At 43.9% G+C, this 25,749-nt stretch overlaps 2 protein-coding genes across 3 annotated transcripts; both read left to right on the top strand.

The window, feature by feature from the left end:
• Positions 1 to 721: 721 nt before the first annotated feature.
• Positions 722 to 23,088, top strand: LOC146670815 (uncharacterized). Its single transcript, XM_085402905.1, has 4 exons — positions 722 to 829; positions 1,731 to 1,808; positions 2,712 to 3,421; positions 22,003 to 23,088. The coding sequence occupies exons 2-4, from the start codon at positions 1,791 to 1,793 to the stop codon at positions 22,676 to 22,678; spliced, it is 1,404 nt and encodes a 467-aa protein (XP_085259031.1). The 5' UTR covers positions 722 to 829; positions 1,731 to 1,790; the 3' UTR covers positions 22,679 to 23,088.
• On the top strand, positions 6,490 to 22,005 carry LOC146670816 (deoxyribonuclease-1-like). 2 transcript variants are annotated; one of them, XR_014911372.1, is made up of 10 exons: positions 6,490 to 6,625; positions 10,614 to 10,753; positions 11,426 to 11,564; positions 11,961 to 12,049; positions 13,032 to 13,147; positions 13,332 to 13,444; positions 13,530 to 13,684; positions 13,760 to 13,853; positions 21,099 to 21,176; positions 21,869 to 22,005. XR_014911372.1 is itself a non-coding variant. In XM_085402904.1 (8 exons), exons 1-8 carry the CDS (start codon positions 11,427 to 11,429, stop codon positions 14,383 to 14,385), a joined length of 837 nt encoding a protein of 278 aa, XP_085259030.1. In that variant the 5' UTR covers position 11,426; the 3' UTR covers positions 14,386 to 14,614. The 2 variants fall into 2 exon arrangements, 1 of the variants encoding a protein (XP_085259030.1); XM_085402904.1 differs by lacking the exons at positions 6,490 to 6,625; positions 10,614 to 10,753; positions 21,099 to 21,176; positions 21,869 to 22,005 and adding exons at positions 12,146 to 12,226; positions 14,335 to 14,614.
• Positions 23,089 to 25,749: the final 2,661 nt, after the last annotated feature.

The following is a 25,749-nucleotide window of genomic DNA, read 5'->3' as shown; positions in this document are numbered from 1 at the left end:
TTTTTTGATGCCCTTCTTTAGATTAGCCCTGGCTGTACTGTAGGCGTGTGCATCTCCTGACCTAAAGGCGGTGTTGCGGGCCTTCAGGAAGAGACGAAGATCCCGGTTCATCCAAGGCTTCTGGTTGGGGTACATGGTGATCCGTTTCTGGGTGTAAAGTAAAGTGTGCATGTTAGTCCCCGTAGGGATATAGTTCCTCTGCATTTAACCCATTCACCCAGTGAAGCAGTGGGCAGCCACCAATGCAGCGCCCGGGGAGCAGTGTGTAGGGACGGTACCTTGCTCAGGGGTACCTCAGGGTAGCCGTTCAGTGGAGTCGAACCACCGACCTTCCGATCATGGTGCCACCACTCTACCTACTGAGCTATCCCTGCCCACTGTCAGGTGGTGACACTGTCTGTGGTTTTGGAGATGTAATCCAGTACAGATGAGGCGTACTGGTCCAGGTCTGTGTGGGTGAACATATTCCAGTCTGTTGGTGTGGTTGAAGTTCACCTTTATGTGCTGAAGGTGAAAACACTGAGCAAAGGGAGGAGTGTATGATCTGTAGATACTATGGAAGCTGAAGATTGTACCTGACACCCGTTTGCTGCTGCCACCTTCTGGCCTTCAGGTGCTCTGGACGTGCTGTTTTTTGTCCTACAGCTTTAAGAGGCTCTGTCTCGGCTCTTAGTTGTTGGCACACCTGTTCACCATAAGTCATCACAGCACAGCTCATGGGCTGGGCTCCTCCAAAGGTAACCACCAAGCTGATGTTGGTTGGAGTTGTTTTATATGTTTAGATTAGTTTGTTGTCTCCTGCATGCTGTCATCTGCTGCTCTCCCTCAGGTATGTTCCCAGCTCAGGTGTGTTTGTGAGGGAGTGTTAGGGACCCGCAGAGACACTGGAGACAATAACTTGTACGAACACAACTAAACTCATGGCTGCTGATCATTTAAGGTTTACCTTCAAAGTAGGAACTGCTGTCCTCCCTTAAACTGTGTGTACAGTGACTGGAGAACAATCCTCAGTGCTGGCCTACACCTGGGACACTGCAAACCAGGGTGCTTTGCTAGAAAGCAAGTTCAGCACATGCAGGATGTGTTTCTGATATCGCGGTTTCGCAATCTAGCTTTGAGCACATTCATGGTTCCTTTCATCCTCGGCACCAGTTGCTGCTTGTTGGGAACATGACCTCCAATCTGTCCACTAACTCTTGGGAAGAGCCCATCAGGATGCTTGGTGAAAAACCTCATTTTAAAACAGCCCTGCACACTGTTCGCCGTGACCAAAGAGTTCCATGATTCCAGATGCTGACAAGTAATGTCGCTCGATTGTAACAGATCAAGTAGTGTAATTGTGTTTGTGTGCAGTTCTTTATTTATATATTTGTATTGTCCGGGCATACGAGCACAGCTAAACCTACAGCCGCTGATCATTTAACCTTTAGCTTGGCTTCCCAGTTAAAGTGTTTACAGAGAGGGAATGATTGAATCAGGGTGTCATTTCTCATCTGCACGTGTATGTTGTCCATGCTACCTCAGAGATATTTCAAAGGAAAGGTTAGACCTGTCTCCTTGAGGGATTATTTAAAGCTTCAAGTCCTCTGATCCTCCGTCTTGCCATCAGCTCAGTTTAATCTAGACCAGGCTAAAAGTTTATTATCTTAGGACGGTCTAAGTCATCTGGATGTAAAGTGACTTTAATGTGCATTTCGGCTCCGGAGCCTAATAAAGCTCTTTCCTGGCAGGTGTTGGTGGGTCGAGCAGTCTGACGGAGGAACGTAGTCGGCCATCTTGGAAAGAAGAAAATGTTTTCTTCACACACGGTGAGAAAAACATCGTTTTTATAAATCATGAGTCCGAACATTTTACAGACTTTTATACGTGAAATTGTTCGTAGTTTATAAACACATCTGGAAGTGCCGTGCAAACCAAGGCCGAGCTGCTTTTAGGAAACGTGAAAAGTCTATCAGTACAACTTTCATGAATGATCATCATTTATTGTCATTATATCATTATGATTATTGTTAACTACCACCCTTTAGTAATTATTTACAGTTTTCCAGAACATGAGAAACTAAATGCATGTTAAGAAAAGAAAATAGTAAATGGAAAGACGAAGGCTTCAACCTCTTAGACCTTTCCTTATTTCCAACACAGCTGATTTAAATGGTTAAATGACTTCCAGTTCTCCTGGTAACGAACTAATCAATTGATTCAGGTGTGCTGACCCAGGGTGAGATCTAAAACCTGCAGGACACCGGCCCTCGAGGCCTGGAGTTCGACACCCCTGGTCTTACACCAAGGACTAAATGGTTCATTTTTGGCTCGCTGCACTGTAACAGGGACGGGGTGATTTGCAGAGCACTTTGTAAATGAGGACTGTGTGCAAGAGGTGCAAGTGCACGGGTGAAGTCGCACTGTCCCCTCTGCATTTGATTGTCCCTCGTTGGGTCGGGCGTAAAGACTGAGCAGGGCAATCAGCTGGTAGAACCGATGTCCACAAGATGCAATCAGCGATGCACTTGTTTAAATGTATTTTATGCAATAATACAGTCTTTCTTTTCCAAAACGCATCCAAACAATTTACAACACAACAGGTTACTATTATGGGCATCATCCAACAAACAGGTTTCTTATCGAAGCAGAGAGGCCGGCACGACAAAACAAGATTTAACTCAAACACTTATTAAGCTTCTGACTCCCTGCCTGTGTCTTTGTTGCTGTAGGAACAAGACGCCAAAGAGAGCCCAACACCTCAGTGCTCTCAGTTGGCTGAAGATGCTCACTCAAGTGCAAACTTACTTGAGCACTACAGGTGTGATCAGTGTAACAAGAAGTTTCATGCCCCGTGTCACCTCAGAAGACACCAGCGCATCCACAGTGGGGAAAAGCCCTTCAGTTGTGACCAGTGTGGAAAGACTTTTACTCGGAAAAGCAACTTAAAAACACATCACCTCAGCCACAGCGGCGTCAAACCACACATATGCCACCAGTGTGGAAAGACATTTCGTTCTATGGGCAACTTGAGAACTCATCAGCGCCTGCACAGAGGAGTCAAACCATACGCATGTAGCCAGTGTGGCAAGGCTTTTACTCAGATGAGCCACTTACAAACCCATAAGATGGTCCACAGCGGAGAAAAACCCCACACATGTGAGGAGTGCGGAAAGACATTTAGTTTGATGGGCAACTTGAGAACTCATCAGCGCCTGCACAGAGGAGTCAAACCATACGCATGTAGCCAGTGTGAGAAGGCTTTTACTCGGATGAGCCACTTAAAAATCCATGAGATGGTCCACAGCGGAGAAAAACCCCACACATGTGAGGAGTGCGGAAAGGCTTTTAATTATAAGAGCAACTTAAAGAGACATAAACTGGTCCACAGTGGAGTTAAAGCACACAAGTGTGACCAGTGTGGGAGGGCTTTTGCTTTGAAGTCGAGCTTGGCGACACACAAGCTGGCGCCGCATGTGACCTTTCTGGGAAAGCCTCCAGCCAGCGACCCCAGAAACACACCAACAGACGCTGATACGTGATCGGTGCAGCAGTTCAGTTTACACAAACTCGAGCTTAAGTCAACTCTACGCTTACTGACCATGGACACGCACCAGTGCGACCAGTGTGACAAAGCCTAGAACCAGTTTAGAGGTAATTCAGTCAGTTTTTTTAAACAAGCTAATGTGTATATAAAAGATTTGTTACTGGTAATACAGCAAAACTTTATTGTAGTTTTTAAAGTTCAAGTTAAACCATGTGAAATAAGTTGGATAATACACGGTGTTACATATGGGACACAAACGCAGCGTTTTGGGACAACATGGTTTCTGTTGGGTTTACACAAACTGTAAAGATGTTATTACGATGTTATTACGATGTTATTACGATGTTATTACGATGTTATTACGATGTTATTACGATGTTATTACGATGTTATTACGATGTTATTACGATGTTATTACGATCAATGTTAGCTCTACATGGGTGTTAGATTTCAAAATAAAATCCTTTTAAACGATCGTCTCGTTTCATTTATCACCAGCAGAACAGTCTCCAACAGTGTCCAACTTTATGGCTCATAATGGGCAAAGACGCGGCTACAACTTTGATGCTAATCTGAAGTGAATAAAACTATAATAGGACATGAAATGCATTTAGATCTGTACATATGCTGTAATGATCACATGATGTGGCGCCATCCTTTCTGAAATTAAACCGACAACAGATTTGTTGTCTGGGGCATTTAACACAAACTGATTTGAATAAAACGACATCATGAATGCAAAAAACGATGCAGCTGCATTCATATTCATATTTCCTCCTCGGTTCCAACTATTAATACAGAAATGCAAATGCATCATTCTTTTCTTGAAATTTAAACACAGGTTTATAAACGGTCTCAGCAGTTCTTAAGTACATTTAGTAAAACAGGTAAACACTTACTATTTGTAATTTATTTTATAAATTTTCCTTCTGACGATGCTGTCTGTGTTGAGCGCTCAGTGAATCTGTGTTCGACTACTCCGCCTAGGCTGCACTGTCCAGCGCAGATCCACTGAGCGCTCAACACAGACAGCATAGTCAGAAGGAAGAGCGCAGGGCAAGCTAGCGAGACAGAAGCTAAGCTCTCCTTGCAACAGGCAAATTGAACCTCATTCAGATCTGGCATTTGGAATTATTTTGGTTTTCATGTAACGTATGACCCTGAAGGTAAGCGAGTCATGGACTAAAGTAAAACAGTATGTTGGATGTGCCATGCAATGCTCAATTACATGGGTGGGAACTAGTGTGTTAGCGCAGTTAGCTCGTTAACGTGTTGGCCGTCTAGCCCCATGCACGGGGCGATCGGCGGTAGCTCGTTAACGGAGATTTGCCGTGTTGTGGCGTTAAGGTCATTTCAACGAGATTAACCTGAAAGCACTAGTGGGAACACAACGAATATGACTGCACATTTACGCCGACATCATCCTAGTGCAAAGACAAAAACAACAAGCATGCTACTAACTTTAGCCGAGTCATTTAGACAGCTGTTAGCACATGATTCTCCTTATGCTGCTGAGAATATAGCCCAGAAGAAGCGGATAGTATAGCTTTTATTTTGGAAAGAGCCATTTCTCTGTAATAAACTCTCTTTTCCAAAGATGAGTGATTCCTCAATCAGATACAGGGCTCGCAATATCGCTAGCCCGACGTCCCGGAGCTAGCGATTTTTCCAGTCGGGCTACCAAAATCTATCTCTGCCCTGCCCGTCGGGCTATTGTAGGAAGGAAAAATATATGTGAGAGGTTGATCGCGCAGAGAATCGCTGAGCTTATGTGAGTGAGCGTGTAAAAGCATTTCAGTTCTGCTGAGCCAAATAAGACAGGTCAGGGTGAAGAAGTGACAGCCAAAGAAAAGCTTACCACAAAACGGAGAAGTTATGACAAATCAGACTATAAGGCAAAAAGAAAGTGCAGCTTTATGGTTTCATGGACAAAAGAATTTCTGTGGCTGCAATATGACGAGCTAAATAACCAGGGCTGCACATAAGTGGTCCGCAGGTGCGCATTCGCTGTCAAAATAAAAAACACGCACAAGGGTTAGGGTTAAATTTAAAAACTGTACTTTTGAGTTAAAATATATATTTATAATTTTAATAAATGACAAATTAAAAATGCATGAACATTTTTTTGTATCGAAAAAATATCGAAACGTGACACCAAAGTATCGAACCGAACCGAACCGTGAATTTTGTGTATCGTTGCACCCCTACTGGTTATCCATCAAAGTTCAACACTTTAAAGTCCACAACTTTCCACACTCTGATAAGCACATCCCAGCGGTGACCGCCCCGCCGGTTCCCAGACTGCAGCCTTGGCGTTCGCTCTGGGGCTTATTTTTAGCTACACACATGGCACTTTTCCATTTTATCATTCTTTATTAAACATCTTACAAAGAAGTATTTAACTTTAATTAGTTTTACCAGAGTGTGCATGTTTATGGATGTTAGAGAAAAATATAATATAAAATAAAATATAAATATAAGGTGCAGATACTGCACATCTGCAGTCCCCATCAGGTCACATGTGCATATAACCAAAAGTCAAATACAGAAAATGATCCTGCTACTTTGGCCCTAGTGCAACTCTCTGTTGGTCTTTGGTTTAAACTGCAAGAGTGGCTACAAATCTGTGGTTAAGCTGCACTTCCTGCTGTTTCTCCCTCTGTACTCGTTGCTCTTTAGGTCAGTATGTGGTAGTTTTCCATGTCCCAGTGGAGATTTCCTCTCGTGCAAGCTTTCCTCACGCGCACACTGAGCCCTCATCCTTTCTACACAAAATTCGTTTGTCTACTTCATAAACAAGACTAATAGTCAGCAAACATCTTGGCTTCACTTGGATTCTCAAGTTTAAAATACATGGAAAGTTTGGGAAGCTATGGTTTACCCTGACGGGAGCATGAATGTGGACAGCAGCGGTGGCACCGAAATTTATTCAGTATTTGCTGAGGCATCAGATTCTCGACAGCTGGCAGTAAAGAAAGAGTCAGGAGGCTGGGTGTAGTGGACACCGTATATGTCTAAGCACCGACCTGGCAGATCTGATTACAATGTTAAAAACATAGAGCTTAACCCTCATCAGTAACATGACAACTGTAACATGCTGTAAGTATGAGCACTTTTATGAAACTTCACTAAAGTGTATTATTGTGTTGTCAAGCTTGAATGCATTGTAAGTGAATGGATTCTGTTTGTTCAGCTACAACTGGGAAGAAAAACTTTCTGACCAATAAGGTGGAGACGGTGGCATACTTGTGTTGTATCAGCCTATCGGAAGGTTTTTGAAGGTCTGATTTCAAATCAAATCAAATCAAATCACTTTTACTGTCATATCACATGTGCAGGTACATTGGTACAGCACATGCGAGTGAAATTCTTGTGTGCGAGCTTCACAAGCAACAGAGTTGTGCAAAATACAATAATGTAAACAAGCAAAATACAAGAATGGCTACATCTGAAACTAATAAATATATGTACAATATATAATAGTATATGCATTCCTGGATGTGTATACTAAATATTTTTCTACGTGTGTGTGTGTGTGTGTGTGTGTACACATATTTTACAAATTAAATAGAGTAAACAATAAATAAAATATATAAAATAAAATATACAGAGTGAGACATGTGCAAAACAGTGGCATTACTGTACAGTATGGAGTGCATAATGTTGAAGTTCCAGTAGTGAAGCTGAGGTGTCTATGACGTGTTCAGCAGTCTGATGGCCTGATGGAAAAAGCTGTCTCTCAGTCTGCTGGTACGGGACCGGATGCTTCAGAACCTCCTTCCTGATGGAAGCAGTCTGAACAGTTTATGGCTGGGGTGACTGGAGTCCTTGATGATCCTCCCCGCTTTCCTCAGGCAGCGCTTCCTGTAGATGTCTTGGAGGGAGGGAAGCTCACCTCCAATTATCCGTTCAGAGCACCGCACTACTCGCTGGAGAGCTTTGCAGTTGTAGGCGGTGCTGTTGCCGTACCAGGTGGTGATGCATCCAGTGAAGATGCTCTCAATGGCACAGTGATAGAAGGTCCTGAGGATGCGGGGGCTCATGCCGAATCTTTTCAGTCTCCTGAGAAAGAAGAGGCGCTGCTGCGCCTTCTTCACTGTTTTGTTTGTGTGTACTGACCACGTAAGATCCTCAGCCAGATGTACTCCAAGGAACCGGAAGCTGCTCAGTCTCTCCACAGCAGCGCCGCTGATGGTGATGGGGGTGTGTACTTCTCTGCACCTCCGGAAGTCCACTATCAACTCCTTTGTCTTTGCGACGTTGAGGGTGAGATGGTTGTCTTGACACCAGTGGGTCAGGGCGCTGACCTCCTCCCTGTAAGCCGTCTCATCACCGTTGGTGATAAGACCCACCACTGTAGTGTTGTCCGCAAACTTCACAATGATGTTGGAGCTGTTAGTGGCCGTGCAGTCGTAGGTGTAGAGTGAGTACAGGAGAGGGCTCAGTACACACCCCTGTGGAGCACCAGTGTTCAGTGTGATGGGGGATGAGGTGATGCTGCCCAGTCTGACCACTTGGCGTCTGTCAGACAGGAAGCTAAGGATCCAGCTGCAGAGGGAGCTGCTCAGTCCTAGATCCTGCAGTTTCCTGTCCAGCTTCGAGGGAACGATGGTATTGAATGCTGAGCTGTAATCTACAAACAGCATTCTCACATACGTGTCTCTCTTCTCCAGGTGTGACAGGGCAGTATGTAGTGTCAGGGCTATGGCATCATCAGTGGACCTGTTGTGGCGGTATGCAAACTGTAGAGGGTCCAGTGAGTCGGGTAGTGCAGAGCAGATGAAGTCCCTGACCAGCTTCTCGAAGCATTTGCTCATGATGGGGGTCAGGGCTACAGGTCGCCAGTCGTTCAATGAGGAGATGGTGGAGGATTTGGGTACAGGGACGATGGTGGCCATTTTGAAGCAGGCTGGGACTACAGACAGAGAGAGGGAAAGGTTGAAGATGTGCGTGAACACTCCAGCCAGCTGAGCCGCGCATGACCTGAGGACGCGGCCGGGAATCCCGTCCGGACCAGTAGCTTTGCGCGCGTTCACCTTCCTGAAGCACCTCCGCACATCCTCCTCAGACACAGTGTGCGCACTGACGTCATCCGCGGTGCGCACACTGTCCGGTCTCATGGTGTTCGCTGTGTCGAATCTAGCATAGAATACATTTAGATCCTCACACAGAGAGGCCGTGGTCTGCGGTGTGCTGGTTTTCCCTCTAAAGTCTGTGATCGTGTTTAGTCCCTGCCACATACTCCGAGGGTTGTCAAACTGTTGCTCCACCCTGTCCCTGTACTCACGTTTGGCTGCTTTGATCGTCTTCCGGAGTTGGTAATGTGCGTGTTTGTAGTCCGATGTGTTCGCGGAGGCAAAGGCGGTGTTCCGTGCCGCCAGTGCCGCGCGAACATCTCCGTTAATCCAGGGTTTTTGATTTGGGAAGGATTTGACTGTTCTGGATGGGACGACATCTTCCACGCATTTCCTGATAAATCCACAGACTGAGTCTGTGTATTCATTAATGTCCCTAGTAGCCACGTGAAACATTTCCCAGTCCGCGTGATCAAAACAGTCCCGCAGAGCAGACTCCGATTGGTCCGTCCAACAGTGCACCGCCCTCCGGGTTGGAGCTTCCTGTTTCAGCTTCTGCCTGTAGGCGGGCAGGAGCAGGATGGAGCGGTGATCTGATTGGCCGAATGGGGCGCGGGGGAGGGCTTTGTACGCATCCCGGAAAGAGGTGTAGCAGTGGTCGAGTAGCCGGTCTCCACGGGTGTTAAAATGGATGTGTTGGTGGAGTTTGGGTGAGACTTTCTTCAGGTTTCCCTTATTAAAGTCTCCGGCTGTGATAAACGCTGCCTCTGGGTGTGCGGTTTCTTCGCTGCTGATCGCGCTGTACAGTTCCCTGAGTGCACGGTCAGTGTCGGCTTGTGGGGGAATGTAAACAGCCGTAATAATCACTGCTGTAAATTCCCTCGGTAGCCAGAATGGCCGGCACTTAATCATCAGGTACTCCAGGTCCGGTGAGCAGAAGGATTTGACCGGGTGCACGTTCGCATAATCACACCAGCTGTTGTTGATCATGAAACACACACCACCGCCTCTGCTTTTCCCAGTAAGATCCTGTGACCTGTCCGCGCAGTGCACAGAGAACCCCGGCAGTTGTATTGCGGAGTCCGGTACCTTGTCCGATAGCCAGGTTTCTGTGAGGCAGATCACGCAGCAGTCCCGCATCTCTCGCTGGAATGAGATCCGTGCCCGAAGCTCGCACAGCTTGTTCTCCAGAGACTGCATATTAGCCAGTAATAAACTGGGTAACGGTGGTCTGTTAGTGCGCCGTCTCAGTCGAACCAGAACGCCAGATCTTCTCCCTCTGCGTCGGCGTTTGCGGCCTCCAGGACCAGAGAACAAAGGCGTCTCAGGTGAGATGAATGGGGGGTCTGCAAACGGAGCATCCATGTTGCAAAACTTGAACTCCGGAAAGTTATAAGAAAGACCGTCTTTTATGTCCAGTAAGGTTTGGCGGTCGTAGACAAGGAGACATGTGCTACTCGCGAAAAAATGAAGGAAAAGTAAAATTAAACACAGAAAAAAGCCGTTGCTTGGGGGAGCTCGCGACGAGGCTGCCATACTCGGCGCCATCTTGGATGATATAAGATATAACACTGGGACAGATGATAGTTTAACAAGGCTGTAGCAATATTACTGTTGTTATTGCTAATGACTGTTACGTGTCTCTGCTGGAGCAGACCTAGAGTAGATATTATGTTTTGTCTGTCCCTGCTCTCATGAACAAGGCATCTTTCAAACTGCTTGAAGGAATTTCTTCAGTTTCCGTAAGGATTTTGCCAAAGTTTAAGGTCATCCCAACACTGCGACACTCATTCTGAGTTCATTTGTGAAGTGTGACAGAACTTCACACAAATGCCAAACAGGACAACAGCAAGTTAAAACAATGCTGAAGTGTTTTTATTGTATGACGAGCAGAAAAGAATTTGAGGTTGCAACGTTATCCTTGTTGCACTGCAATCTTGGGATGTGAGAACCTGAAAGCCTGAAATCTGTACCCCATCCACAACACACCTTTTCTCTGTACTCCTCCCCAGCACCCTGCAGTCACATGCGCCTGCAGGTAGATAAAAACCTCAAAAGAGACACTGGTCGCCATTCTGCTCAGAAGCTTTTCAGGAGCTTTCAGAAGATTCACGAGTTCAGGCGTCTCCACCGTGCAGACATACAGGAGCAGGTATGGACCTCTCACTCGCTACAAAAACATCTGAGCTGTATTCGGTGCAATACTGTGAGCCAGTTTCTTGTTTAGAGTGGATGTTTCAGGCTACAGCAGCATTACAGTAACTTTTGTGCATTTTTCCTGCAGTAATTGTGCGTTTACAAACACATTTCAGCAGCACATGCAAACCATCACAGTATAAATGCAGCTCTCTGTTTCCATATTTGGCAACCTTTGGTCTTCCACAACAGCTCCAGGACGGTGTAACCAGGGCAACAGAGTAATATATTGTCCTAAAAGGATAATATTTTACCAAGCCTTGCAACATGCTGCAAATAGCGACGCGCTAAATAGCATGTTAGATAAACTGCCAAAAATACATCCAGAGGAGCAGGTGTTTGGTCTCTCACTCTCATGTCATGAGCTCTCAGCAGATGGTGGAACATGAGCCGCTTTGTTTTGGACTAACCTCCATGTTAAACTGGACTTTATGACAGAGAAATATGGAGTGAAAGGAAAGGCCTTACTTCAGCCTGCAAATCGGTTTTTAATGCACAGGAACTGGAAATTATTAACCTGGGAAGTCATTAGCTTACATACGTGTAAAATAAATATGAAATCATTTGTAAGCGTCAGTGTTTCATGTGATTTCTAAGTCATTTTTAACATGTAACCTGTTTGGTGTAGGATGCATTTGGTGGGCACTTTGGGGCTTTTTCTGACCTTGCTGCATCTCTCTAACTCGCTGCTGCTGGGAGCCTTTAACATCAAATCCTTCGGAGACACCAAAGCCTCCAACACCACTCTGATGAACATCATTACCAAGGTCTGGGACTTTTCCCTCTTTGGTAGATATGACAGTTTGTACAAAATGTTTACATCCACCCATTTGTAATGCAATTTTGGTCAGAGTGCTTTCAAAACCAATCCAGAAGTGTTATCTTGTGTGTGCGTTTTGAAATAGTTTGAACTGAATTTTGAGAAATGCTTTGGATGATTTGGCCTGTTGCAGAAGTAAACCTGAATATTCCTAGAATATTCCCACCTCTATGCTTAAGGAATGATCAATGAAATAACTGGATGTGCAACAGCTGTAGCGTTGCCTTTACAATCTAAAGCTTAACACATGAATTTTTTCGTGCAAGGTAAAATATAAACAAACGTGATGTTGCAAGATGGACAATCAGCTGATTCATTTTCATTTTTTATGTGTGTTTTGCAGATTGTCCAACGCTATGACGTCATTCTGATCCAAGAGGTCAGAGACGGTGATCTCTCAGCAACCCAAAAACTCATGGAGTACGTCAACAAGTGAGTCCACACACCGAACATGGAACATTCAGAGTAACACTGAGCATGAAATGCAAACGTATGGAAACATAAAAGTGTGTGTTTGTTTCCCCCCAGAGATTCTCCTCAGTACAAATACATCGTCAGCGAGCCTCTCGGTGCGAGCACCTATAAAGAGCGATATCGCTTCCTTTACAGGTGCACCACGATGAAAAAAATAAGTCTCTACTCTACACACAGTGAAATGATATTTATTCAGTTCAATTTTATTTACACAGCGCCAAATCACAACAAGAGTCGCCTCAAGGCGCTTTATACTGTCAGGTAGACCCTACAATAACACATACAGAGAAAAACCCAACAATCAAATGACCCCTATGAGCAGCACTTTGGCAACAGTGGGAAGGAAAAACTCCCTTTTGACAGGAAGAAACCTCCGGCAGAGTCAGGCTCAGGGAGGGGCGGCTGTTTGCAACAAAACATGGTTCGTTGCAGTGATGCCGTGTAAAAAGCATTTTTAGTTCTTGCTCTAAATATGTATTTTGTAGAAAGGGAAAAAGTCTTTTTCATGGCAGAATGTGAATAGTTTGATTGTTTTCTTTGTTTCTTAAAGCCAAACAATTTAACAAAAATAAAAATGACTTGTTCACGTTGCCCGGGGTTAAAGTCAGGATTGGTGTTGGATCATCATCACTTAGACCTCAGAGGGTTAAAGAACCTCCCATAAGTTTCTCAAATAACCATTCAAAACAACTTGATTAAAAATTTATATTTCCAGCATGTTTGTAGTGTTTGAGGCATGTTTGAAGTAATTTAACGGCAAATCCTCCGTCTTTGTTCTGGCATAAACATACATCTTATACACACTCAGAATTCAGAAGAAGTGATTTTAAAAAAGGGGAAAAGCAGAACTACAATAAATTTGTCCCGAGAAGCAACTGGACATGTTTAGAAATGAAGTACACACTGGCAGCAAATGAAAAGGTGGTGATTTTCTCCACAGGGAGGCGCTGGTATCGGTGGCAAAAAGCTACACCTATGACGACGGCCCGGAGGAAACTGGACAAGACGCCTTTAGCAGGGAGCCGTTTGTCGTAATGTTCTCCTCCAAACACACTGGTAGGTGCTGTGGCTCGAGCTATACAGCTGTTTCTGCATCACACTGATAATGATGTGGATCCTCATTCAAACATTTGTGCGTGGTAGTTCCTGGGACATGTTAGTCACTAGTCCTTTATCATTCTCATGCGGTGTAAGCGCCTCCGTCACTGTCAACACTCCTTCGTTCCCTTCTCTTCTGTAGCTGTGAGAGACTTTACTCTGATCCCTCAGCACACCTCCCCAGAATCAGCTGTTCGGGAGCTAAATGCTCTCTATGACGTGGTGGCAGATGTCCGCGCTCGCTGGAACAATGATGTATTTACAGCCTACAAGTAAAAATCATTTATTTGGTGGAAAAACACACATTCGGTAAATGCGACTCACACTACTCTCCCTGCAGGACATCGTGCTGCTGGGTGACTTCAACGCAGGCTGTAGTTATGTGTCCGGGTCTGACTGGCAGCAGATCCGCATCTTCACTGACAAGACTTTCCATTGGCTGATCACTGATGCGGCCGACACTACCGTGTCGCAAACTGTCTGCCCTTACGACAGGTAGACAGATTGTGGCAGGTCGTTCTGATGTGTGCACGCAAACTCTAAACTCTAATCATCTTTCTGTGTTTGCAGGATTGTGGTCACTGCGGACATGATGAGAGGAGTGGTGAAAGATAGTGCGAAGGTGTATAACTACATGACGGACCTGAATCTCAAACAAGATCTGGTAACAGATGAATTTCAATCCTTATCTCTGTAAGAATTCATTTGAACTAAAAAGCACAACCTGCCTCATTCCCCGCTGACACTAATGGAAACGTCAATATAAAAAGTTAACATAATGCTGTATTCACTGCAACTGAGACCATAGACTCGTCAGCAAAATGTTTACTGAGCTCCAATCAGAAGAGAGGCATTCTACACAAAGGGCAAAGCAGTCGCCCCATCAGAAATCATGCAGTTTTAAAGCACTTTTGCTTTTTTAATATCAGCTTTGAGCTACAGAAAATCGAGCAACTTTGTAAAGCAGTGGCTGTAGTAACGACCACAGAGATGCAAACAAAATCATAATGCAGTGTATACTGTAGTGATGGCATTACCATGCAGGCACGTTGAGTTTTTCAGCACTGGAAAGAAACCTGTGGAAACTGAAGCCGTCTGCAGCACAAACTGTGAGCCACTAAAAGAAGGGTTTCTCTGTCTCTCAGGCGTTGGCTGTCAGCGACCACTTCCCCGTGGAGGTGAAGCTGAGCGGTTAGGCTCACGTTGCTTGAACCGTGACTTCCACAAGCTTTCCACACATCGTGCTCAATCTGCAGCCAGCACAATGATCATTCAGTTGGGGACTACTGTCAGCCACAGCTTCATGAAATGCAAATGCACAATAAAGCCACTAAAAGAATTTCACTGAAAACTTGTGTGTTGTAAAGAATTCGGCTTCTTGTTGCAGTGGAGCACATTTGTCTGGAACATTTACTGAGACCCTTTGTTGATTTGGAAACCTTTAATAACGCGTGTGTATTTTATTTCACTTCTTTTGTCTGCTTAAATGTCTTCAGAGTTTAAAGTTTTTTAATTAATTTCCCAAAACAGCTCAAACACACAGCAAAACACTAACCTGCAAAACTGAGCCAAAAATGTTGAAAAAACATAAAAGAGCGGTAGAGTAATACAATCAGTCATCTTCAGTTACTCCTGTAAAGCTGAAATGTGTTCACCACATATGTTAACCTGTGATTTTTAAACACTGAAATGGAAAATCAGGTTGTCTGCATACAAAAAGCTAAAGACGCCTGGGAAATAGAGACACTAGAGTTTCTAATAGCGTCCAAGAGAAGTGTGCTTGGAGAGACGATAGCTGACTGCAGCCTCAAGATGGCAGTGATGTAGAAGCACATCACTTATGCTTTGGTATAACTGACTAGACAAGCACTGCTTGTCCTGGCTGAACAGTTGAGTTGGGGTTGCTGTAGTTCAGTTCTACTAATTGGAAGGTTTGCAGTTCAATACCAAGCTGCTGCAAAATACTTAGCCTCCCCCCCGAGGATGTAATATTAAAGTGAATACACGTGCTGATTTCATCTCTTTACATGAAAGAACATTTACTTTTCCAGGAGTCACATTAGTGACTTGTAGCTTTAGGCTTAGTAGACGACTCACACATTGACAAATCCAAACACATTTGAGGGTAATACTCTTAAATGTGTAAATGTAGTGCTCAAAGAAAACAGGGAGCACCACAGCAGAGGTCATTCATGTCTGTCACACACAGGACGTGACAGTGAAAAGTGTGGAGACAATGCACACCTGAAGTTTAGCCGATTGTGTTGCGCTGACACTCAGGTCCTTTTGAAGTGTCGTATATTGATTCAATTGTCCAAAACACAAACATACAAAGAATGAAAAATGCTCCTTGTTATAAGAATGCAAGATTCATTTTGATTTGGTTGTCCGCTGAATTTTTAACTCCTGGCTGACCCTTAAAAATGCATCCCTTTAGAGCCCTGGGGACCAAAAATGGTCCCGCCCCAAAAGTGCAATAAAAAGATTATATATTCATATTTTTTTCCACTTTAAATTGGTCAGTCTTTTAAAACTACTTCTCCCTGAAATATTCATATAAAGGTTTAATTCGATTTTCGTTGTTTTAACCCTTTAAATCCCAGTTTTATTACATGAGCGTCCTGTTTTTTTAGCCCCAAAAAACTAAATATTTTCCAAAAAAAACATTTGAAGTAATATTTGTTTGTTATTATAATTAGGCCTTTAGATGGAGCAAAGATTGGCACCAACATTCATTTTGATCGCCTTTTATTTTTTTTGCAGGAGCGCATTTCATAAAATGCACACACTATCGGTCCTAATCGACCACGCCCAAAAAAGTGCTATAAAAAATTTATATATTAATATTTTATTCCACTTTAAATTAGCCAATCTTTTAGACCTACTTCTCCTTGAAATATTCATGTCAAGTTTTAATTACATTTCGCGGATTTTAACCCTTTATATCCCGGTTTCGTCACATGAGCGCACTGCTTTTTTTGCCCCAAAAAACATAAAACTTGAATATTTTCCAAAAAAAACATTTGAGGTAATATTCAATTGTTATTATAATTAGGCCTTTAGATGGACTAAAGATTGGCACCAACATTCATTTCGATCGCCTTTTATTATTTTTTTCAGGACCAGAAAATGGTCTCCAGGTGGCAAATGCTTCTCCTCTCGGCCGAAATAAGTGCATCTTCCCGGGGTAAGTCGCGACGATGACCGGGGCACGATGACCGGGGACTCCTTTTTCCAGCACATACGTCCGGTACCACGTGACAACAAATACGTCATTTCCTGTTGACTAAAAAAAAAAAGCACCCTCTCACGGTCCTAGGGACCGAAAATGGTCCCGCCCGATCAGCGGGCGAAGCCGCTGCTGCATGCCGGAAATGAGGCTTCATTTCCCGCAGGTCTGTCCAAGCAGCCCGCTGTTTTCCAGCAGGGATCAAATGTGGAGCAAGGGCGCCACCCGGTGGACAAATAAAAAAAATTACAACTCTAAGGCTCATAGACCAAAACGAAACGGAAACATAAGTAATCACCAAGACATTAACGGTAATAATTCTGCAGTGAAAAATAGCGTTTATAATGGAAGTCAATGGGTCAAAAATGGTCCCTAGGGCTCTAAGAGGATGTGTATTGTTAGCTTAGCCACTGAAGCTAATTTAAGGAAGTCAGACTTGAATTTTGAAATGAAATTATGCCAAACTTTTTTTTAGAGAATTTGGCTATATTCCATTCAACACAGTGCAAATGGCTTGTAACTGAAAAACTAAAATGTACAAAAATGGTCCCAGGGCCTCTTAACATTCTCCACTGTCATTTGAATGTAGAGACGTCTGAGTTACAGAGATAATGAATGAGAACCACACGCTTTAATCCATTTAATGTATGAATCCAGACATTTATTTGGATATTTCACAGTAAAAACCAAACATTTGTTAGAGATGACAAAGGCTTTGCCACATTTAGATGCACTAAAGGTCAGATTTGCTGTTAGTCCTTCATATGTGAGACTCTTTTGCAACAATTAGCAGTTTGCTCGCGTAAGCATACTGCAGGTAATGCTGAGTGATGGAGAAGGCTCGGCAGGTTGCCCGAGTGTACGGCTCTTCAAACCAAAACAAAAAGTCACACCCTAACCTCGAGTGTTTTTATTAACACCTTGAGGGGTAAATGCTGGGTTTTATCCCCCAAACATGTAGACTGCTCACTGCCTGATGTCAGATCACATCTGTAGCTGGTGCTACAAAGTGTGCAAACATGTTTCCCCTCTCTAAGCCTTTCTTCTCTTAAGCATCTCCAGATACATCCCCAGGGACTTCTGAATAGAGTCCTTGGTGATGAACTTGACAAAGTTATTGACATCAGCCTCTCTGTTAGCCGCCAGCTTGTCTATGGTTGGCTTCCTCATCATGGACTTTGTGAGCTGTCTGGCGTGATCTGCAAATGAAACAAATGCACATGTAAGGAAGCTGTGCATTCATATACAATTTCTTCTATGAATACTGACATGGGCTTCAATTCATTGCAAAATATATTCAATTGCAGCACTATTGTGGAGCACCTTTTATTTCTTATGTGGGAAAGTGACATTTCTAACAGGTGCTGAAAGCTTATGCTCTTTCTCTGCCTCCTGCACATCCTGCCAAGTACCAGGATGTACTAAATACTGCTGTACAGATGGAAATACACCCATATCGACACTTCTGAGGTACGAGGTTACATCTCCCTACATGCGGGTTCGTGCCACCTCACCTTAAAACAAACATACACTGATAGCAGCTCATTTTTTTCCTACCTGCCTTGGAAATGTTACCTGCAATTTTATTACCCAAATGGTAAATGGACTGGGTCTTATGTAGCGCGTTTCTACTCATCTGAGCGCTCAAAGCACTGATGAGGCCAATCACCGTGATGTCATCTGCAAACTTAATGATGGTGTTGGAACCATCAGCAGGTCTGCAGTCGTGGGTGAAGAGGGAGTAGAGGAAAGGGCTCATCACGCAGCCTTGTGGTACACCGGTGTTCATTGTGATGGTAGATGAGCAGCGGTTATCCAGCCGGACATGTTGGGGGCGGTTGGTCAGGAAGTCCAGTAACCATTTGCAGATGAGGGAACTGATGCCCAGGTCTGTCAGTTTCCTGATGAGTTGTGAGGGGTGGATTGTATTGAATGCTGAACTGAAGTCTATAAACAGCATTCTGGCGTAGGTGTTGTTGTTGTTGTGGGATTATAATATTATTTTATGCCATGTTAGACCCCTAATTAAAGATTGTGAATTATTATGTAGTTTTAGTTTGCATTATTCTCCTGAATTAGAAGAAGGTGATAACTCTTGCATTAGTTTGCATTACATTAGACTGCTGATTTATTGTGGATGAATGATATTGTTTTATGATGCATTATACTGCTGAGTTATAAGAAATACTGTTCGCAGAAAGTCATCGCCTTATTTGTCTGATTAGAAGAGAACATGCTGGAGTTTTCTGCCCCATCTCAGCAGGAGCAGATAACCGGGGAGCCAAGGTCGTCGCTTAGGCGCTGTGTGAGAGAAAGCATGTGAATGTTTAGGCTTTTTATGATAAGGTGGAGGCATCAGAGGCTATAAGAGTTTGATCAATGCTCCAATATTTTGAGATCTGATGCTGTCTGCGTACGGTGTCCATCTCCCACGCGTGTGATCATTAAAATCATCGTTTGACTCAACCCGGCCGGACCAGTGTTGTTATTGTGGTTTTTCCTCTTGTCTCCATCCCCAATATTTGAACTCGTAACATTGTCCAGGTGTGAGACAGACAGAGTGCAGTGCGATGGAGACTGCATCCTCTGTGCTCCTGTTCTGGCGGTATGCGAATTGGTGGGGGTCCAGGGTGGGGGGGAGACAGGATTTGAAGTGTGCTAGGACCAGCTGCTCTAAGCACTTAGTGATGATGGGGGTGAGTGCTACTGGGCGGTAATCATTGAGGCAAGATGGGTTGGAGTTTTTCTGTAACGGGACGATGGAGGTGGATTTGAAGCAGGCCGGTACCACAGCGTGGGCCAAGGACAGATTGAATATGTCTGTCAGCACTCCTGCAAGCTCCCCAGAACACGCTCTGAGAACACGCCCGGGGATGCCATCAGGGCCTGCAGCCTTGTGGACATTGATCCTGCTCAGCACCGCTCCTACATCGGTGGGGGAGAGAGTCAGAGGTTGGTGGTCTGGCGTCACGTCTGCTTTGGTTGTGATTGTGGGGTTCCCTCGCTCAAAACGAGCATAAAAGTTGTTGAGCTCGTTGAGGAAGGAGACATCAGAGGATGCGGGGGAGGGTTTGGTGGTCCTGTAGTCTGTGATGGTCTGGAGTCCTTGCCACATGCGTCGGGGGTTGGAGTTGGAGAAGTGTTCTTCTACCTTCTTTTTGTAATGGTGTTTGGCTTTTTTGATGCCCTTCTTTAGATTAGCCCTGGCTGTACTGTAGGCGTGTGCATCTCCTGACCTAAAGGCGGTGTTGCGGGCCTTCAGGAGGAGACGAACATCCCGGTTCATCCAAGGCTTCTGGTTGGGGTACATGGTGATCTGTTTCTGGGTGGTGACACTGTCTGTGGTTTTGGAGATGTAATCCAGTACAGATGAGGCGTACTGGTCCAGGTCTGTGTGGGTGAACATATTCCAGTCTGTTGGTGTGGTTGAAGTTCACCTTTATGTGCTGAAGGTGAAAACACTGAGCAAAGGGAGGAGTGTATGATCTGTAGATACTATGGAAGCTGAAGATTGTACCTGACACCCGTTTGCTGCTGCCACCTTCTGGCCTTCAGGTGCTCTGGACGTGCTGTTTTTTGTCCTACAGCTTTAAGAGGCTCTGTCTCGGCTCTTAGTTGTTGGCACACCTGTTCACCATAAGTCATCACAGCACAGCTCATGGGCTGGGCTCCTCCAAAGGTAACCACCAAGCTGATGTTGGTTGGAGTTGTTTTATATGTTTAGATTAGTTTGTTGTCTCCTGCATGCTGTCATCTGCTGCTCTCCCTCAGGTATGTTCCCAGCTCAGGTGTGTTTGTGAGGGAGTGTTAGGGACCCGCAGAGACACTGGAGACAATAACTTGTACGAGCACAACTAAACTCATGGCTGCTGATCATTTAAGGTTTACCTTCAAAGTAGGAACTGCTGTCCTCCCTTAAACTGTGTGTACAGTGACTGGAGAACAATCCTCAGTGCTGGCCTACACCTGGGACACTGCAAACCAGGGTGCTTTGCTAGAAAGCAAGTTCAGCACATGCAGGATGTGTTTCTGATATCGCGGTTTCGCAATCTAGCTTTGAGCACATTCATGGTTCCTTTCATCCTCGGCACCAGTTGCTGCTTGTTGGGAACATGACCTCCAACTATCTGTCCACTAACTCTTGGGAAGAGCCCATCAGGATGCTTGGTGAAAAACCTCATTTTAAAAACAGCCCTGCACACTGTTCCTTCACCGTGACCAAAGAGTTCCATGATTCCAGATGCTGACAAGTAATGTCGCTCGATTGTAACAGATCAAGTAGTGTAATTGTGTTTGTGTGCAGTTCTTTATTTATATATTTGTATTGTCCGGGCATACGAGCACAGCTAAACCTACAGCCGCTGATCATTTAACCTTTAGCTTGGCTTCCCAGTTAAAGTGTTTACAGAGAGGGAATGATTGAATCAGGGTGTCATTTCTCATCTGCACGTGTATGTTGTCCATGCTACCTCAGAGATATTTCAAAGGAAAGGTTAGACCTGTCTCCTTGAGGGATTATTTAAAGCTTCAAGTCCTCTGATCCTCCGTCTTGCCATCAGCTCAGTTTAATCTAGACCAGGCTAAAAGTTTATTATCTTAGGACGGTCTAAGTCATCTGGATGTAAAGTGACTTTAATGTGCATTTCGGCTCCGGAGCCTAATAAAGCTCTTTCCTGGCAGGTGTTGGTGGGTCGAGCAGTCTGACGGAGGAACGTAGTCGGCCATCTTGGAAAGAAGAAAATGTTTTCTTCACACACGGTGAGAAAAACATCGTTTTTATAAATCATGAGTCCGAACATTTTACAGACTTTTATACGTGAAATTGTTCGTAGTTTATAAACACATCTGGAAGTGCCGTGCAAACCAAGGCCGAGCTGCTTTTAGGAAACGTGAAAAGTCTATCAGTACAACTTTCATGAATGATCATCATTTATTGTCATTATATCATTATGATTATTGTTAACTACCACCCTTTAGTAATTATTTACAGTTTTCCAGAACATGAGAAACTAAATGCATGTTAAGAAAAGAAAATAGTAAATGGAAAGACGAAGGCTTCAACCTCTTAGACCTTTCCTTATTTCCACTTTGTAAATGAGGACTGTGTGCAAGAGGTGCAAGTGCACGGGTGAAGTCGCACTGTCCCCTCTGCATTTGATTGTCCCTCGTTGGGTCAGGCGTAAAGACTGAGCAGGGCAATCAGCTGGTAGAACCGATGTCCACTAGATGCAATCAGCGATGCACTTGTTTAAATGTATTTTATGCAATAATACAGTCTTTCTTTTCCAAAACGCATCCAAACAATTTACAGCACAACAGGTTACTATTATGGGCATCATCCAACAAACATGTTTCTTATCGAAGCAGAGAGAGGCCGGCACGACAAAACAAGATTTAACTCAAACACTTATTAAGCTTCTGACTCCCTGCCTGTGTCTTTGTTGCTGTAGGAACAAGACGCCAAAGAGAGCCCAACACCTCAGTGCTCTCAGTTGGCTGAAGATGCTCACTCAAGTGCAAACTTACTTGAGCACTACAGGTGTGATCAGTGTAACAAGAAGTTTCATGCCCCGTGTCACCTCAGAAGACACCAGCGCATCCACAGTGGGGAAAAGCCCTTCAGTTGTGACCAGTGTGGAAAGACTTTTACTCGGAAAGGCAACTTAAAAACACATCACCTCAGCCACAGCGGCGTCAAACCACACATGTGCCACCAGTGTGGAAAGACATTTAGTTTGATGGGCAACTTGAGAACTCATCAGCGCCTACACAGAGGAGTCAAACCATACGCATGTAGCCAGTGTGAGAAGGCTTTTACTCAGATGAGATACTTAAAAATCCATGAGATGGTCCACAGCGGAGAAAAACCCCACACATGTGAGGAGTGCGGAAAGACATTTAGTTTGATGGGCAACTTGAGAACTCATCAGCGCCTGCACAGAGGAGTCAAACCATACGCATGTAGCCAGTGTGGGAAGGCTTTTGCTCAGATGAGCTACTTAAAAATCCATGAGATGGTCCACAGCGGAGAAAAACCCCACACATGTGAGGAGTGCGGAAAGGCTTTTAATCATCAGAGCAACTTAAAGAGACACAAACTGGTCCACAGTGGAGTTAAAGCACACAAGTGTGACCAGTGTGGGAGGGCTTTTGCTTTGAAGTCGAGCTTGGCGACACACAAGCTGGCGCCGCATGTGACCTTTCTGGGAAAATCTCCAGCCAGCGACCCCAGAAACACACCAACAGACGCTGATACGTGATCGGTGCAGCAGTTCAGTTTACACAAACTCGAGCTTAAGTCAACCCTACACTTACTGACCATGGACAATAACCAGTGCGACCAGTGTGACAAAGCCTAGAACCAGTTTAGAGGTAATTCAGTCAGTTTTTTTAAACAAGCTAATGTGTATATAAAAGATTTGTTACTGGTAATACAGCAAAACTTTATTGTAGTTTTTAAAGTTCAAGTTAAACCATGTGAAATAAGTTGGATAATACACGGTGTTACATATGGGACACAAACGCAGCGTTTTGGGACAACATGGTTTCTGTTGGGTTTACACAAACTGTAAAAATGTTATTACAATGTTATTACAATGTTATTACAATGTTATTACAATGTTATTACAATGTTATTACAATGTTATTACAATGTTATTACAATGTTATTACAATGTTATTACAATGTTATTACAATGTTATTACAATGTTATTACAATGTTATTACAATGTTATTACAATGTTATTACAATGTTATTACAATGTTATTACAATGTTATTACAATCAATGTTAGCTCTACATGGGTGTTAGATTTCAAAATAAAATCCTTTTAAACGATCGTCTCGTTTCATTCATCACCAGCAGAACAGTCTCCAACAGTGTCCAACTTTATGGCTCATAATGGGCAAAGACGCGGCTACAACTTTGATGCTAATCTGAAGTGAATAAAACTATAATAGGACATGAAATGCATTTAGATCTGTACATATGCTGTAATGATCACATGATGTGGCGCCATCCTTTCTGAAATTAAACCGACAACAGATTTGTTGTCTGGGGCATTTAACACAAACTGATTTGAATAAAACGACATCATGAATGCAAAAAACGATGCAGCTGCATTCATATTCATATTTCCTCCTCGGTTCCAACTATTAATACAGAAATGCAAATGCATCATTCTTTTCTTGAAATTTAAACACAGGTTTATAAACGGTCTCAGCAGTTCTTAAGTACATTTAGTAAAACAGGTAAACACTTACTAAAACACAGTCATTGTGTCCTTACATGCTGTCGTTTTAGCAGACTCTCAAACCAGTTTCAGTCCAGTAGTGTCCGTATCACTGCCGCCCAAAATCAGTATCACGAGCTCAGTGTGTCACATGGCCTTGCTTGACCAGATGGTGCTATTCAAAATGTTGCCAGAAGGGATAATGAGCATCACTCTCATGCCAACAGTTATGGCAAAGATTTTATTCTGCACGTTTGATCTGAGACACGACTGGTTATTAGGGGTGCAACGATATTCGTATCGATATTGAACCGTTCGATACAGTGCTTTCGGTTCGGTACGCATATGTATCGAACAATACAACATTTGTAATTTATTTTATCAATTTTCCTTCTGACGATGCTGTCTGTGTTGAGCGCTCAGTGAATCTGTGTTCGACTACTCCGCCTAGGCTGCACTGTCCAGCGCAGATCCACTGAGCGCTCAACACAGACAGCATCGTCAGAAGGAAGAGCGCAGGGCACCTCCCCCACCCTCATTCAGATCTGGTGTTTGGAATTATTTTGGTTTTCATGTGACGTATGACCCTGAAGGTAAGCGAGTCATGGACTAAAGTAAAACAGTATGTTGGATGTGCCATGCAATGCTCAATTACATGGGTGGGAACTAGTGTGTTAGCGCAGTTAGCTCGTTAACGTGTTGGCCGTCTAGCCCCATGCACGGGGCGATCGGCGGTAGCTCGTTAACGGAGATTTGCCGTGTTGTGGCGTTAAGGTCATTTCAACGAGATTAACCTGAAAGCACTAGTGGGAACACAACGAATATGACTGCACATTTACGCCGACATCATCCTAGTGCAAAGACAAAAAAAGCAAGCATGCTACTAACTTTAGCCGAGTCATTTAGACAGCTGTTAGCACATGATTCTCCTTATGCTGCTGAGAATATAGCCCAGAAGAAGCGGATAGTATAGCTTTTATTTTGGAAAGAGCCATTTCTCTGTAATAAACTCTCTTTTCCAAAGATGAGTGATTCCTCAATCAGATACAGGGCTCGCAATATCGCTAGCCCGACGTCCCGGAGCTAGCGATTTTTCCAGTCGGGCTACCAAAATCTATCTCTGCCCTGCCCGTCGGGCTATTGTAGGAAGGAAAAATATATGTCAATGCTTTTGCATTCTTTCAGAAATGTAGCTGGGTAATTATGTCATTGGCATCGGTGAGCCACTGTCAATATGTGACATATTGAAGTCGCGTTTGAATTTGCGCTTGTTTTTTTGCTTTCACTTTGCAATCGTGTGAACTGTGTATAGAGAGCGACAGCACTGATCTGTGAGTGATGATAATTTGTGCACCAATTCCTCTGACATCGTCTTATTAATCGTTAGCTTACTATGCAAACATGACAAGTGAAATCTCCCGCAGCTTAAACATGTGAGAGGTTGATCGCGCAGAGAATCGCTGAGCTTATGTGAGTGCGTGTGTAAAAGCAGCAGTATATATATTTTAGTTCTGCTGAGCCAAATAAGACAGGTCAGGGTGAAGAAGTGACAGCCAAAGAAAAGCTTACCACAAAACGGAGAAGTTATGACAAATCAGACTATAAGGCAAAAAGAAAGTGCAGCTTTATGGTTTCATGGACAAAAGAATTTCTGTGGCTGCAATATGATGAGCTAAATAACCAGGGCTGCACATAAGTGGTCCGCAGGTGCGCATTCGCTGTCAAAATAAAAAACATGCACAAGGGTTAGGGTTAAATTTAAAAACTATACTTTTGAGTTAAAATATATATTTATAATTTTAATAAATGACAAATTAAAAATGCATGAACATTTTTTTGTATCGAAAAAATATCGAAACGTGACACCAAAGTATCGAACCGAACCGAACCGTGAATTTTGTGTATCGTTGCACCCCTACTGGTTATCCATCAAAGTTCAACACTTTAAAGTCCACAACTTTCCACACTCTGATAAGCACATCCCAGCGGTGACCGCCCCGCCGGTTCCCAGACTGCAGCCTTGGCGTTCGCTCTGGGGCTTATTTTTAGCTACACACATGGCACTTTTCCATTTTATCATTCTTTATTAAACATCTTAC

This window comes from Rhamphochromis longiceps, linkage group LG4 (genome assembly GCF_057381845.1).
Source record: "Rhamphochromis longiceps isolate RC_006_pf linkage group LG4, R_longiceps_female_GT1.1, whole genome shotgun sequence".
Lineage (NCBI taxonomy): Eukaryota > Metazoa > Chordata > Actinopteri > Cichliformes > Cichlidae > Rhamphochromis > Rhamphochromis longiceps.
Note: the sequence above shows the minus strand (reverse complement) of the source record. Positions and strands in the feature narration are given on the sequence as shown.